At 43.5% G+C, this 16045-nt stretch overlaps 1 protein-coding gene across 4 annotated transcripts in view; it reads right to left on the bottom strand.

The window, feature by feature from the left end:
* Window positions 1-13954, bottom strand: part of CBFB (core-binding factor subunit beta) — a 75424-nt gene extending 61470 nt beyond the window's left edge. For 2 of the 4 annotated variants that reach the window (XM_023210122.3, XM_023210121.2), the window contains exons 1-3: window positions 13590-13954; window positions 13266-13352; window positions 5989-6105 (exon numbers count right to left, since the gene is read on the bottom strand). In XM_023210122.3, coding sequence (XP_023065890.1) covers window positions 5989-6105; window positions 13266-13352; window positions 13590-13667 — 282 coding nt within the window. In that variant the 5' untranslated portion in view covers window positions 13668-13954. The remainder of the gene's footprint in view (window positions 1-5988; window positions 6106-13265; window positions 13353-13589) is intronic. The other 2 variants (XM_023210123.3, XM_031934462.1) reach the window with 2 other exon arrangements.
* Between the last annotated feature and the right edge of the window lie 2091 nt (window positions 13955-16045).

Genomic DNA, 16045 nt, shown 5'->3' with positions numbered 1-16045 from the left:
AATAAATAAATAAATAAATAAATAAATAAATAAATAAATAAATAAATAAATAAAAGGCATGGTGGCTTCACTCTTTTTCTTTCTATGGAAAAGCATGGCTAGGAAGTGAAGCCACCTACCAACAGGCAGATCCTTCAGTTCTAGTCAAGTCTTCAGAGACTGCATAGTCCCAGGCAAAAGCTTGACTGCAACCTCATCAGAGACACTGAGGCAGAACCACCCAGTCCAGCCGGTCCCAGATTCCTGCAAAGGGGCACAAGGAAACCTTTGCGGGGGGCAACTGAAATATATCTTGACTGTGGTAGCATCTACATGGGTGCATACATTTGTTAAAACTCAGGCTGGACGCAGTGTCCCACGCCTGTAATCCTAGTACTTTGGGAGGTCAAGGTGGAAGGATTGCTTAAGGCCAGGAGTTAGAGGCCAGCCTGAGCATAATTATTTTCTCTACAAAAAAATTTAAAAATTAGCCAGATGTGGTGGCAAATACCTGTCGTCCTAGTGAGTCAAGAGACTGAGGCAGAAAAAATAATGAAACATTTAGAAACAAATGTTTTTTTTTTAAAGCCTGTAATCCCAGCACTTTGGGAGGCCAAGGCAGGAGGATCACTTGAGGCCAGGAGTTCGAGATCAACCTAGGCAATATAACAGAACGCCATCTCCACAAAAAATACAAAAATAACTTCAGGCATGGTGGTGATGGGGTTACAGGTGAGATGCTGTGGTCCCAGCTACTCGGGAGGCTGAGGTGGGAGGATCACCTGAGCCTGGGAGGTTGAGGCTGCAGTGAGCCATGATGGCGCCACTGTACTCCAGCCTGGCAAGAGAATGAGACCTTGTTTTGTAGGGGGTAAAAAAAAGGCAGGAGGATCTCTTGAGCCTAGGAGTTTGAGGTTTGAGGTTATAGTGAGCTATAATCGCACCACTGCACTCCAGCCTGGGTGACAGAGCGAGACCCTCTCTCTTACAGAAAAAAAAAAAAGTAAGGAAACAAGCTGCAATAACAAGCTCCCATCACAAGCTCACATGCCCTAAACCGACCTAACCTGCTGCTCAAAATTGTTCCAGCCAGTTTTCCCAGCCCGGATGACAGTAACCCCATATTCCCAGTTTCTCTAGCCAAAAAGTGGGAGTCATTCTTTTTTTTTTTTTTTGAGATGGAGTTTCACTCTTGTTGCCCAGGCTGGAGTGCAGCAGCACGATCTCAGCTCACTGCAACCTCCCCTTCCCAGGTTCAAGTAATTCTCCTGCCTCAGCCTAAGTTAGAGTCATTCTTATTTCTTCTCTTTCTCACATGCCATATCCAATCCATAAGCAAATCCTGTTGTCTCTATCTCAAAATACATCCAGGATATGACCATTTCTCACTACCTCTACTGCTACCACCCTGGCCTCTCACCAAGATTACTGCAATAGCCTGCTTCACTTTTGCCCTCTATAATCTATTATTAACCTAGCAGCTAGCATTAGTCTGTCAAAACCTAACGTAGATCGTATCATTCATCTGCTCAAAAGCCAGCTGCAGGAGCATGCCTTTACTCTCAGCTACTTCGGAAGCTGACCAAGAGGATAACTTGAGTCCAGGAGTTTGAGTCACCCTGGGCAACATACCAAGACCCTGTACCTAAAAAATAAGCAAACTAAACACTCAAAACTATTCCCCATCTCACTCAGAATAAAAATCCCATGTGGTTATAATGGCCTACCATGGTCACATGCACTGGCTCATTATTATTTCTGATTTCACCTACTACAACTTCTTTCACAGTCTACTCTAGCCACAATGGCCTGCTTGCTGTTGTTCCAACACAGGGTGCCACTCGGGGGCCCTTTATAATGGCTGTTTCCTCTGTCTGGAACATCTCTCCCCCACTCCCAACTCCTGCACGGCTCACCATTCCCTAACCTCCTTTGTGTCTTGGTTCAGGTATGATCTTCCTTACCCAGACCACCCAATTTAAAACTGCAAACGTTCCTGCTCATTGATCACCCTTATCCTATAATACCTTTCCTTTTTCCCAAAGCTATTGTCACTTTGTAAGCTATTACATAACTTATTATGTATATTGTCCATTAAGGATCTCTGCTTTGTTCACTGATGTATCTCAAATACCTAGGACAATGCTCAGTACACATAACATGTGTTCAACAAAGACCTTCTGAATGAATAAATTTTTGGATAACTGTGACAGGTACAGTAGTGGTTAAAGACTTTACATACACTATTTCAGTTACTCTCAACAGCAACCCTGGGAAGTATCCATTAATCTCATTTTACAACTGAGGATTATAATAATTAAACATGCCCAAAGTTACATCATAGTAAATGCAGAAGCCAGAACTTAACTCAATTTTGTCTAACTCTAAAGCCTTAACAACTATAGTTCCTCAAAGCTGCATATGAACGGGACGAGAACTAAGCTGCTTCAGGAGGTAACTCAGTTGAAAGAATATGAAAGAAGACACTGATATGCAATCCAAAATAAGGAACAGAGGCAGATAATTAACATTTGGAGAAGTTCCTTCAATTTTCTTTGCTTCCAGTCCAGGTCCTGTGGGGACACAAAACCTAATGGTTGTAAGAAACAGACCATAAAAAGAGAAAAGAAATTTGAGACCCCACAGTCTGAGCTCTATGGATGAGAAAACACAGGGCAATGCCTTTTCTCCAAATTCACTGGAGAACTTTATTACAGTGGCATGGAACAGTGCAGCAGGAGTTTTTGCCTTAAAATGCTTTTTATCCTAGAAAAAAGTACAGAAGTAGTACAGATGTTGGCAAAATTTTATTTGAGAAATACAGGATCTATGCATAACATTTACAGATTTATATCTGAGGGAAAGATACTGATTTCTACCAGTGTCATCATTTATGGAACACAGCCACACTCAATTGTTTACATATTGTCTAGGGCCCTTTCACACCACAACAGCAGAATTAAGTAGTTACAGAGATGAGTAGTTGTGACAGAGACTGAAAGCCTGCAAAACTGAAAACATTCACATTTGTCCCTTCACAGAAAAAAACTTCTAAAAACCAGTATTTTAAAAATGTACATTTCCTAATAGCTTGCATCAGTTCTACCATTCTTCCTAATAGAATTAAAAACATATGTTTTTAATACATTCATGCATTGCTTTAACAATGTTTCAGCCTACAATGGATCATACATATGACAGTAGTCCTGTAAGATTATAATGAATCTGAAAAATTCCTATTGCCTAGTGACATCATAGCTATTTTAACATTGTAGTGCAATTGCTTAATTTTTATAAGCAATTTGGTGTGTCCTAAGCATACTGTGTTTATAAAATCTACAGAATCACATTGATTCACCACTTACTCAAGTGACTGACCCAGAGCAACTTCCAGTCCTGCAAGCTCCATTCAAAGCCATTTTTTTAATATTGTATTTTTACCACGTCTTTTCTATGTTTAGACACATTAAGATACACAAATACTTACCATTGTGTTACAGTTGACTACAGTATTCAGTACGGTAACATGCTGTACAGTACAGGTTTGTAGCCTAGGAGCAACAGACTATACTATATAGCCTAAGTGTGTAGCAGGCTATACCATCTAGGTCTGTGTAAGTATGCTCTATATATACACAATGATAAAAATCACCTAGCAACACATTTCCCAGAACATATCCCTGCCATTAAGCGACACATGACTGTACTAGAACAAACCATCTCACATTTTTGTTATTTTTGGTCATATAACTAAAAACATCTCAATGGGTTAAGTCCAAGGATAATGTGGTGTTCACACTAGTGAAGCAGTATCATTAAATTAATTCAAGCAAACTTAACTTTTGGTAGCGTTAACAACCCATTTATTAGTTATTAAATACTGGAAGACCTCAGTAACACTGAGATGATGCTCTTGAAGCATTAAAATAGTTTTGGGCTAAAGCTGACAAAAAAAAAATTTTTTTTTTGGTTTATGTCTTTAGTATCTGAGCTACCACATTAAACAAACTTTAAGGAAGTATTCAAACAAGAAAAAATAATAATTTCAATGGTCACACATACATGCATCAGAAGGACCAAAAAACCAACAATCCTACAAGGACTTCTCAAATTCTTCCTTATGTACTGTGTAAGAATTACCAAATAGTAAAATCTGGAACATTCACTTCTAGTTTTTCAAGCAAACAAACTAATATACAGGAAAGCAAACTGCTTGCTTATTACTCATTTTTTAAAATCTTATAATCTATTTTCCCTTTTCCAATTCAAAGATTGTTTTGTCATGCACAAAAGATCAAATCTAATTCCATAAAACTGGAGAAAACAAAAAATTCTTAATTTTATATATACATATATACACACTATACACATATACACGTATATACATGTATATATACGTATATATACACATATATACACACACAAGATTAAAAATCTTTTTCCTAATACAAAAACCTTTTAATTTTCTCAAAGGAATAGTTAGACATTTCTCACATGTTACATAAATGTGGCAGGTTATGCCATTCATGATGACACTTAGAAAACTAACTTAGAAAAAATAAAAAATAAAAAAAAAAATAAAAACGAAAACTAACTTAGTAAGTTGATAAAAACAAGTACAAAAACACACTGCGAAACAAACCCAGAAAAAATAATGAGTATAAAACTGGATCCAAAAGGGTGTTTTGAGTATAAAACTAGATTTAAAAGAGTGTTTCTTCTTTAAAAATTTTATTTCAAGAAGTCAACTCCCTTGACTTCTCAATCAGGGATCAACCAATCCAAGATGCTATGCATTAAAATTTCACCAGGCCAGGTGCAGTGGCTCACTCCTGTAATCCCAGCACTTTGGGAGGCAGAGGCGGGCAGATCACATGGTCAGGAGTTCAATACTAGCCTGACTAATATGGTGAAACCCCATCTCTACTAAAAATATAAAAAATTAGCCGGGCGTGGTGAAACACGCCTGTAATCCCAGCTACTCAGGAGGCTGAGGCAGGAGAACAGCTTAAAACCCAGGAGGTGGAGGTTGCTGTGAGCCAAGATCACGCCACTATACTCCAGCCTGGGCAAGAGAGAGACTCCATCTCAAAAAAACAAACAAAAAAAATCACCCAAATCAAAATCATAATACATTTAACGGAGACTTGAAATAAGGCTCTCAGCTTAAACATTTTACCTATATTTTTGTATCTTTAATCTAAACTTCTAACATCAAAACTGTGAGACATGTTCCCGGAAACTTTTTTTCAAAACAAAAAATTGTTTTTTCTCAAATGTAAATTTGCTCTGTTAATGGAATTTAAAAGTTACCTATGAGCTATTTCTAAATACTATTGATTTTTAAACCTAGAGAGCTTTTCTTTCCATTCACCTCTTAATTTTATTTTTATAGCACTATACTTACATATATTTTTGTAAACAAAATATATACTGTCAAACTTTTAAAGAAATTGTTCTGTTACTTTTCTTAAGGGTTAGAATGTTCTATGACAAATATCATGTACATAAAATTAGGAATGGAGTGATATAAAAGTTTAACAGTGGTTTTAAAAAATTATATTGACCGGGCTCAGTGGCTCACGCCTGTAATCCCAACACTTTGGGAGGCAGAGGAGGGCACACGATGGGGTCAGGAGTTCGAGACCAGCCTTGCCAACACGATGAAACCCCATCTCTACTAAAAATACAAAAATTAGCCAGGTGTGGTGGTGGGTGCCTGTAATCCCAGCTACTCAGGAGGTTGAGGCACGAGAATTGCTTGAAACTGCAAGGTGGAGGTTGCAGTGAACCGAGATCACGCCATTGCACTCCAGACCGGGCAACAAGAGCGTAACACCGTCAAAAAAAAAAAAAATTTTATATTACATCCTTATAACATGGAATGAAAGCAAATCTGAGCATATGCTGATGTAATCAGATCTGTGATCTTTATTAAAATGTAAATTACCAAATAATCTCTAACAAAACAACTCACAGTATTTTAAATTGCAAAGAAACGTTTCCTACCTTGCCTGCTTCTCTTTCTAAGTCGACATACTCTCGGCTAGGTGTTTGTCGCTGTTCTCCCTGCCAGCTGGCCGGAAAAAACTGGAGAGACAGATTGGTTCCTGTGGCCACAAAAGCCTTTTAGAAAAATCAATACAAACAGGATCAGGAGCAGGACATTACATAAATTATGCAGGCAGTCATTTATTTTTACATCAGTTTATGTCTTAAGTCAGGCAGCACAGAGAATACTTAAAAGTAAAAAAACATGCACTCATCATTTTTCTTAAGTATTAAGTTACAAACATCTGATTCCATTTTGAGGACATTTGCCATTGGCTGCTTAATATAAAATCAGACATGGAATCAATACTTTCTTTCAGGTCATTTTTTGCTGACGTTAGGATCTCACACTGCTAATGTCTAATCAGAAGCCACCATCCATCCTTGCATTTAAAAACTTCTATTTTTAAATGTAAAAATCACTGAAAATCTAAAGATTTTGAATTTTAAAGAAAACCTCAATTTAAAGTTGTATAAATGAGACACTTTAATTTTCCTTGATTTCTCTTGCTGAAAGAAACACTGCATGGCAGGCAGTACATAAAAAATGCACTTGGAATTTCCGTCTCTCCTCTGATAAACCATACATCGGCATGGGATATCTAAAACCCTAGATACTCTCTAAAACCCTAGATGATTTTTTAAAATATGTCTTTGCTAATATTTGACTTTAGGAGAACTTGATCCGACTACAATGGAGAGAAAAGTATTCATCTAATATTTATAAAAGATTTGGATGTTAGAGCTCAACAGATGGAACGATCTAAAACCATTTCAATAAAGTGTCATTTTATGTAGCCCTTGAGCAAGTTACCTCTATATTTCCCTCATGCAAAAAACAAAGACATTACCCCTTTCCCAAAGGAAATTAAGAAAAAAAGTAAAAGCATTTTTGAAAAAATACATTTTTCATCATCTAAATGTAAACTCGTCTTTGTTGAAACCAGAAAGTGTTTTTTGTGGCCAGGCGCGGTGGCTCATGCCTGTAATCTCAGCACTTTGGGAGGCCAAGACAGGCGGATCATAAGGTCAGGAGATTGAGACCATCCTGACTAATAAGGTGAAACCCCCTCTCTACTAAAAATACAAAAAATTAACCAGGCGTGGTGGTGGGCGCCTGTAGTCCCAGCTACTTGGGAGGCTGAGGCAGGAGAATGACGTGAACCCAGGAGGCGGAGCTTGTAGTAAGCCAAGATCGCACTACTGCACTACAGCCTTGGTGACAGAGCAAGACTCCGTCTCAAAAAAAAGTTTTTTGTTTGGTTTATTCTATTAATTGAGTTCGGAAGCATAATTTGTTTCCATGCATACAGTCTTCATCTCAAATCAAGAGGTTCCCATTTGGGGCAATTTGTTTAAAGCCATCAACCAATTTGGCTATCCAATAGTTCCCCGATGGTTAACAGCTTAGATTCTTTAGAGGTAAAAATTATCCTTCCTATTTCTATTACTGGCACTGTTGGTACACTTGTCAACCCTAAATGCTAAATCTCTAAACCTCTTTGATGGCATTTCCCTAATCAACTGGGGTACCATTTTCATGTGGTAAATGTTTTATATGCATAAAAACTGAACTAACATCAATATTACAACATCATTTTTAAAGATCTTTCAGGCCAAGAGTGGTGGTTCATGCTTGTAATCCCAGCACGTTGGGAGGTGAGACAGGTGGACCACCTGAGGTCAGGAGTACAAGACCAGCCTGGCCAACATGGTGAAACCCTGTCTCTACTAAAAATACAAAAAATTAGCTGGGCGTGGTGGCAGACACTGTAATCCCAGCTACTTGGGAGGCTGAGGCAGGAGAATCACTTGAACCCAGGAGGCAGAGGTTGCATGCAGTGAGCCAAGATCGCACCACTGTGGTCCAGCCTGGACAACCAGGTGAGAGACTCCGTTTCAAAAACAAGAAAAAACAAAAAACAAAAAAAACTTCCCATGCACTATGAGCATAAGTCTTAAAATCCCCCAACACTAGTTTAAACAAAAAAGGAGTTTCTGGGAGGGAAACTGCCCAGGCTGTATGACCGGAAGCATACCTCAGTTTCCTCACAAATTTAATTATTTGTAAAGTGCTTAAAACAGTACCAAGTAAATGTTACGAAAATGTTTGCTGAATGATATGAGAAATAACTTTAAGTTCAACAAGAAAGCCAACTTTTTCAGCTTCAGATAATGAAATTCTTAGAGCAGAGTGGTGGCAGAAAAGACTCAGCACATGAACGAATGCCCTGTGTCAAAATGCCTGTGGTGTGCTTCTTCAGTATTCACCTAGTAGCAAATCCTTCCACCTCCAGTGTACCCCAAATCAGCTCTGTGCCAAGAAACTCTGCAGATCATATTACCTCATCTCCTGTCTTGATGCCAACCTCAGAAGAGATTTCCTGCTTCATCACTATATGTCCATTATCTCATAAAGATTGCTCTCTGAGACAGAAGTGGTAAACACAGATCATTCTAGAAAAGCATTTTCCAAACTTATCTGACCATGGAACTCTTTTAATGAGGTACCTACATATACGTAAGAGTTGGAAAAAGTCTGTTCCAAAATATTAATATGGTGTCAACATTGTCATAGGAAAATAAAGAAAAAAAGAAACAAAATGAAAACATTAAAATGCTACACTGGTATGACGCCTATATTTAAGATTTCCAGGTTGTCTTATGTTTTGTAGGTTTCACAAATTATAAAATAGCACACCTTGTGCCAATCCAACATACTTTTCACCAATCTTCAGAATTAGAAATATGTATTAGTTTTTACTCTTCTCACCATAGAGTAACCATACTTCTCATAAATATTTTTTCTTCAATTGATTATTAGTGTTGAAGACATCTCCAACACTCTTACTACATAAGAATTGGTAAGCATAGGCCAGGTGCGGTGGCTCAAGCCTGTAATCCCAGCACTTTGGGAGGCCAAGGCAGGCAGATTACGAGATCAGAAGTTCAACACCAGTCTGGCCAACATAGTGAAACCCCATCTCTACTAAATATACAAAAAATTAGCTGGGTGTGGTGGTGTGGGCCTGTAATTCCAGCTACTTGTGAGGCTGAGGCAGGAGAATCATGTGAATCCAGGAGGCGGAGGCTGCAGTGAGCCAAGATCTTGCCATTGCACTGCAGCCTAGCCGACAGTATGAGACACTGTCTCAAAAACAAACAAAAAACAAACAAACAAACAAACAAAAACCCAAAAAACAGTGAAACCCTGTCTCTACTAAAAATACAAAAACAAAATTAGCCAGGCATGGTGGCAGGTGCCTGTAGTCCCAGCTACTTGGGAGGCTGAGGAGGGAGAATGATGTGAATCCAGGAGGCGGAGCTTGCAGTGAGCTGAGATCGGGCCACTGCACACCAGCCTGGGCAACAGAGCGAGACTCCATCTCAAAAAAAAAAAAAAATTCATAAGAATAAATCAAGGCTGGGTGCAGTGGCTCACTGAAGCAGGCAGATCACTTGAGGCCAGGAGTTGGAGACCAGTCTGGCCAACACAGTGAAACCCATCTCTACTAAAAATACAAAAACCAGACAGGCATGGTGGCAGGCGCCTATAATCCCAGCTAGTTGGGAGGCGGAAGCAGGAGGCGGAGGTTGCAGCCAACGGAAATGGCACCACTGCACTCCAGCCTGGGTGACAGAGTGAGATCCAGTCTCAAAAAAAGAATAAATCAGATTCTACCATAGATTCTTCTACTCGTGTTCACTTTTATTTAATGCTGATTAGGTTTTACAGTTAAAAACTCAATTGGCATAAAATAAGGGGGCTGACTAAGTTTTATAGTTAAAGAGAGATGATCAACACATCCTTAAATTATTTCACATCTAAATGCAAAATGAGGCTGGGAGTGGTGGCTCACGCCTGTAATCCCAGCACTTTGGGAGGCCGAGGTGGGTGGATCACCCGAGGTCAGGAGTTCGAGACCAGCCTGGCAAACATGGTGAAACTCCATCTCTACTAAAAATACAATTAATTAGCCGGGTGTGGTGGTGTATGCCTGTAATCCCAGCTACTCCGGAGGCTGGGTCAAAAGAATCACTTGAACCTGGGGGACAGAGGTTGCAGTAAGCCGAGATCATGCCACTGCACTCCAACCTAGGCAAAAGCAGAATAAATTCTTCATTTACCTCACTGATACATTAAGGAGACATTCAAAATAAGAAGAGGACAACTGGGGCAGGAGAAAGGTTGGGAATAGTTTTGAGAACTGTGGATATTCTTGCCATTTATGGCTGCTATCAAAACAGGCAAAATAATGCCTTTTTCCACAGCCAAATAGAAAGAAACCATGGCCTGTTCATAAGTCATAAGATAAATTTCAGGCATTAAATTAAGTAGCCTCTAAACTCAAATAATCAAGTACCTATGTTATTGTGCAAAATACCTGTATCCAGAGGGGTTTATACAGAATTAATGAGGTCTCCACCCTCTCGGAGCTAAGGATCCTGTAATTAAATGTGGGTTAACTCTGAATTAAAGGAGGGAAACTAGAAAGAGAAAAAACTAGGAAATGTGAAATTCCTCTCCAAATACCAATAGTTACATTACTTAACAAAATAAGACCTGTGTCGTCTTAAGTTCAAACCTCACACAGCATTCAATCTACCTTCTTTAATCTTTAATACTTTTCAGAAATTTAAAACTTATAAAATGTGTTGGATCAGATATTTGTTTTATTTTTGGAGACAGGGTCTCACTCTGTCACCCAGGCTGGAGTGCAGTGGTGCGACTATGGCTCACTGCAGCCTCGATCTCCCAGACTCAGGTGAGGATCAGATATTTGGAAGCGGGAAAGGTCTAGAATGTCTAATTCATCCTGGAAAGAAATTTATGACAAACACTAACCACCTATAACACTACTACAATATTACGGCATTTCAGATATCCCATGGGTTGAACTCATAATTCCATTCAGCAAAGTCTGAGATGACAGAAAACACCCTACTAGCTATGATTCACCATTCCAAAAAAATTCAGCTTTCAAAAATAGTGGTAATAATATAATACACGGGGGTGGCATACGGTGATGCCGAGCCTGGTAGTCCCAGCTATTGGGAGGCTGAGACAAGAGGATCGCTTGAGCCCAGAAGTTTGAGGCTGTAGTGCCTTATGATTATGTCTGTGAACAGCCACTGCACCCCAGCCTAGGCCACACAGCAAGACCATTCTCTTAAAAACAAACAAACAAACAAACAAGGCCGGGCGCAGTGGCTCACACTTGTAATCCCAGCACTTTGGAAGGCCGAAGTGGGAGGATCACTTAAGGTCAGGAGTTCAAAACCAGCCTGGCCAACATGGTGAAACCCTGTCTCTACTAAAAATACAAAAAGATTAGCTGGGCGTGGTGGTGTGTGCCTGTAATCCCAGCTACTTAGGAGGTTGAGGCAGGAGAATTGCTTGAACCTGGGAGGCAAAGGTTGTAGCGAGCCAAGACTACATCATGCTGCTGCTGCACTCCAGCCTGGGTAATAGAGCGGGACTCCATCTCAAAACAAACAAAAAAGCAAACATTGACAATACAAGTACTTTGTATCTTATCTTTTATACTTGCATCCTTTACCTCCAGGAAATTCTATCCTCAAGTGTACCACCTTCCTTTTGCAAAAGGTAACCTAGGCAAAGGATGACACGATCATCGCACTAGCTAATGAATTATTTTCTTATACCACTCAGCGCCAAAATCTAAAAGCATGTCTTACGCACTTCAATCATATAAATAATACAATTACTCAAGAAACTTCCAAGTGGGCTAAAAGCTTGAGACTATCTTTCATAACATGCACTAATGACCAAATATTCAGGAGCTCCTGATAAATTTAACCAGTATCTTCTCACTACTACAATTCTAAAAAGCCTTCACTTAAAATATCAAAATATTCTTTAAAATTAAATTTGAGTTCAGTGATGAAAAGGGAGAGTTCTATGGCATATGAATTATATCTGAATAAAAATAAACTGGTTTTATAAAGGGGGTGGGAGGAGTAAATTTCCAATATGTCTTCCTACTGTTAACCCAAATTCAAATCGCACCTAACTTCAAGCCTCTGACAATGCAATAGGTCCAAGTCACCCAGCAGATAGTAACAGCATTCCATTAGACAGCGCTTTAACTTTTAAAAAAAATAATCAGGCCGGACGCAGTGGCTCACGCCTGTAATCCTTGCATTCTGGAAGGTCGAGGAGGGCGTATCACTTGAGGTCAGGAGGCCAGCCTGGCCAACATAGTGAAACCCCGTCTTTACTAAAAATACAAAAATTAGCCGGGCGTGGTGGCAGGCACCTGTAATCCTAGCTACTCAGGAGGCTGAGGCAGGAAAATCGCTTGAACCTAGGAGGCGGAGGTTGCCGTGAGCGGAGATCGAGCCACTGTACTCCACAGCCCGGGCAACAGAGCAAGACTCTACCTCAAAAAAATAATAATCAACCTCTTTTCTTAGTTTCTTCCTACCATTCTCTCCTCATCAGCACCTCCAACAAGGCAAACCAAAAGGAGATGAGAGGAACTAGGAGAACTAGGATCCTTGAATTTTTTTCTTCAACCCAAGGTCTGGTGAAGACACACCAAGTCTGCCTCCTAAAACGAGGGCCTAGAGATCAACCGTGAGTTTCGCCCATCTGCGCATTTTAGGTACAGCAGCCCTACTAGAGACATGGGGATAATGGTTTATTTCTGATTCTCCTGAAGCTTAACATTCTAAGAAAATGACACTTTTAGGGCCTTTCGCCCCCGTTTCCTCTCTATTAGGACAATAATTAACCGGAGAAAAGATTTCTTCTCGGCGATCTGGGAGTGAGACCGCTTGACATAGAGAATCACCGAGAGCTCACCTTCTAAGAAACAAACTATCGCCGACCTTGAATGAAGCTCCGGTTGTTTTTCCGAATGGCGGTTTCCTTGCTTGCTACAAATACCCTGAACCCTTCCTCAGTGTCGCCGCCTAAACAATGCCCTTCACTTATTTAGTCTGGCTCGGGTTCGAGCCCCACTCGCGGTGCTCCATTGGCCGACACGCGCCACCGCGGCGGGGCCCAGGGAAAGCGTCTCCTCGCGAGTACCGGCCCTCGGCGTCTGGTTTCGCATTTTGAAACCCGAGTAGGAAGTGAGACGGCGCCCGCTCAGTTCCGGGAGCCGCGGCAGCCGCGCCGCCGTCCGGAACCGGCCTGGGCCGCGGCCGCCCGGCGCAACAAGTGACCCGCGCGCGCCCCTATCTGCGCCCCGGGCCCGCCGACTTACGATTTCCGAGCGGCCGTCGCGGCAGGCGTTCTGGAAGCGCGCCTGGCGCTCCTCGTGGGGCCGGTCCCTGAAGCCCGTGTACTTAATCTGCAAGGCAAGACGGCCCGAAATCAGAAGCCAAATCCGCGGCGCCGCCCGCGCGCCCGCCCTCCCAGCGCGGCGCCGATAAAGGCAAGCAGAGGCTGCGGGTGACGGCCGCCGCGGCGAGATTGACCCTCCGCAGGCGCGCCGACCGGGACTCCTGGGGACCGCGCCGCCCAAACTTTTCTCCGCCCGGGCCCACTCGGGGCGCGCTGCGGCCTCCTAGCTGCCCGCCCGCCTCACCTCACACTCGCGGCTCAGCTTCCTAAAGAACTCCTCGTTCTCGAACTTGCTTCTCTGGTCGGGCACGACGCGCGGCATCTTCCCGCCCTGAGGCCGCGCCGGCCAGCCGCACTCGGGGCTTGCGCGGGCACCCGCTGGCTGGCTCCGCGCTGACCGACTGACCGCCCACCCGCGGCGCCCGGACGCCCGCTTCCCTTTGTTTCAGGCGCCCGCCCGCGTGGGTTGCCGTTCCGAGGAGTCTGAGGCGCCGCCGCCCGCTCGAACCCAACCTACGCCGCCGCTGCCGCCGCTTCAGCCGTTGCCTGCCGCCCGCGCAGCCCCAGCTCTCGCCGCCCCCGGCCGCCGCCGCCGCCGCCGCCACTTCCTCTCACCGCCCACCCCGCCCCCGGCGGCCCCACCCCTCCTCCTCGCGAGCCCGCCCGCCTCCAACTCCAGCAAACAAGACGCACCATTCACAACTCCCCGGCCCGCGCCGCGCATGCGCCATCCGTCTGCTGGCTAAGCGGCGGGGTTGTGGCGTCCCGAGGCTCCTTCCGCAGCGCTGCCCTTTTCCCGCTGCTCGTCCGCGGCCACTCGGCGTGGAGCTGCCATCGGGGGATCCGCCTGCCCTTTAGCAGATGGGAGTAGCCAACGCAGGCCTTTTCTTCCGCCCTTCCTCGGCCATCTGGAACTTCTGGGTTCCCCAGGTGCGCGGAGTAACCCCAGATTGTCACTTGAACGCGAGGAAACCTAAGTCCTTGGGGACTTTTCGTCCCTAAACCGACCGGTAGGGGTGTAGGCTGTGCACATTGAAGACTGAGGTGGAAACGGACCAAAGAATTCAACCGAGGCATGGTGGAAAGGTCGTGGCTGTTGGAGTCAGATGGGTCTTAGATGGGATCCCACTCAGCTACACTACCTGCTGGCTGGGGCCTTAGACAAGAACTGGACCACTAAACCTCAGTTTCCTTATTTCCAAAATGCAGACACTCCTAAGTTTGCAGTGTTAGCGTGAGAACTGTTATGTGGGTCTAGCACACAGTGGGAGCCCAATAAATTTAAGTTTCTAAAGAAGAACAAGCTGCGTTAAGAATGTAACCGATTGCCAGTCTTACTCAGTGTGCAATCAGCTGCAAAAAAATAAGATCCATAAGTTCTAGGGAAGTCGTTTAGCCCAAACTGGAGAAAGTCTGACATGGAATTTATGGCAGAGTTTCATTCAAAGTTAGTCCTGTGGCAGAGCGCGGTGGCTCATACCAGTAATCCCAGCCCTTTTTTTTTTTTTTTTTTTTAAACAGAGTCTTGCTCTGTCGCCCAGGCTGGAGTGCGATGGCGTGATCTCAGCTCACTGCAACCTCCGCCTCTTGGGTTCAAGTGATTCTCCTGCCTCTGCCTCCCGAGTGGTTGGAATTACAGGCGCCCACCACCATGCCCGGATAAATTTTTTTGCATTTTTAGTAGAGAAGGGGTTTCGTCATGTTGGTCAGACTAGTCTCGAACTACTGACCTCAGGTGATCTGCCCGCCTCGTCCTCCCAAAGTGCTGGGATTACAGGAGTGAGCCTCTGTGCCTGGCCTAATCCTAGCACTTTGGGAGGCTGAGGCGGGCTGATTACCTGAGATCAGGCGCTTGAGGCCAGCCTGGTCAACATGGCAAAACCCCATCTCTACTAAAAGTACAAAAATTATCCATGCATGGTGGCACACGCCTGTAGTCTCAGCTACTCGGGAGGCTGAGGCAGGAGAATCACCTGACCCCGGGAGGTGGAGGTTGTAGTGAGCCGAGATGGTGCCACTGCACTCCAGCCTGGGCCACAGAGCAAGACTCCATCTCAAACAGCTACTCGGGAAGCTGAGGCAGGAGAATGGGTTGAACCTGGGAGGCAGAGGTTGCAGTGAGACAAGATCGTGCCATTGCACTCCAGCCTGGCTGACAAGAGCATAACCCTGTCTCGGTGGGGGGGGGACTCCATGAGGAAGCACTCTTTTTCCACAATGGGTCCAAGGAGGGCTCACAGACCTCCAAGTTGATCTTGGCCAAAGACTCCAGCAATAGTTGTTTCTACCATGAGAAATGTGGAATAAATAAAAGTTGAAAGATCTCTAGAATGGCCTTGATGGCCAGACAGACACCATGAGCTTAGACAAGGTCAGGGTCAAGGGAGCTGGACCTGGAGGGGTAGGAGTGCAGAGCAGGGCAGGGCGCTCTCATTGTCAGCCTCATGGAGGGGAGGAATGATGTCCTAAGGGAAAGGGACAGCAAAGCCTGACAAGCAGACCCAGAACAGCAGCCCCACAGACAGCCTTGGGCAACTGCAGGCCACAGGGTAACCCACACTCGGTGTAGTCTGGCATTCAACAGCCAGGATGACTGGGAAATAAGCCACATACTAAAGAAGGCCATCTCCTCAGCTGACCTCTATATGCCTTTTTGGTTGTTTAAATTTTTTTTCACTTATTTTAAAAAATTGAATGAAA

This window comes from Piliocolobus tephrosceles, chromosome 17, assembly GCF_002776525.5.
Source record: "Piliocolobus tephrosceles isolate RC106 chromosome 17, ASM277652v3, whole genome shotgun sequence".
Taxonomy (NCBI): Eukaryota; Metazoa; Chordata; class Mammalia; order Primates; family Cercopithecidae; genus Piliocolobus; species Piliocolobus tephrosceles.
Note: the sequence above shows the minus strand (reverse complement) of the source record. Positions and strands in the feature narration are given on the sequence as shown.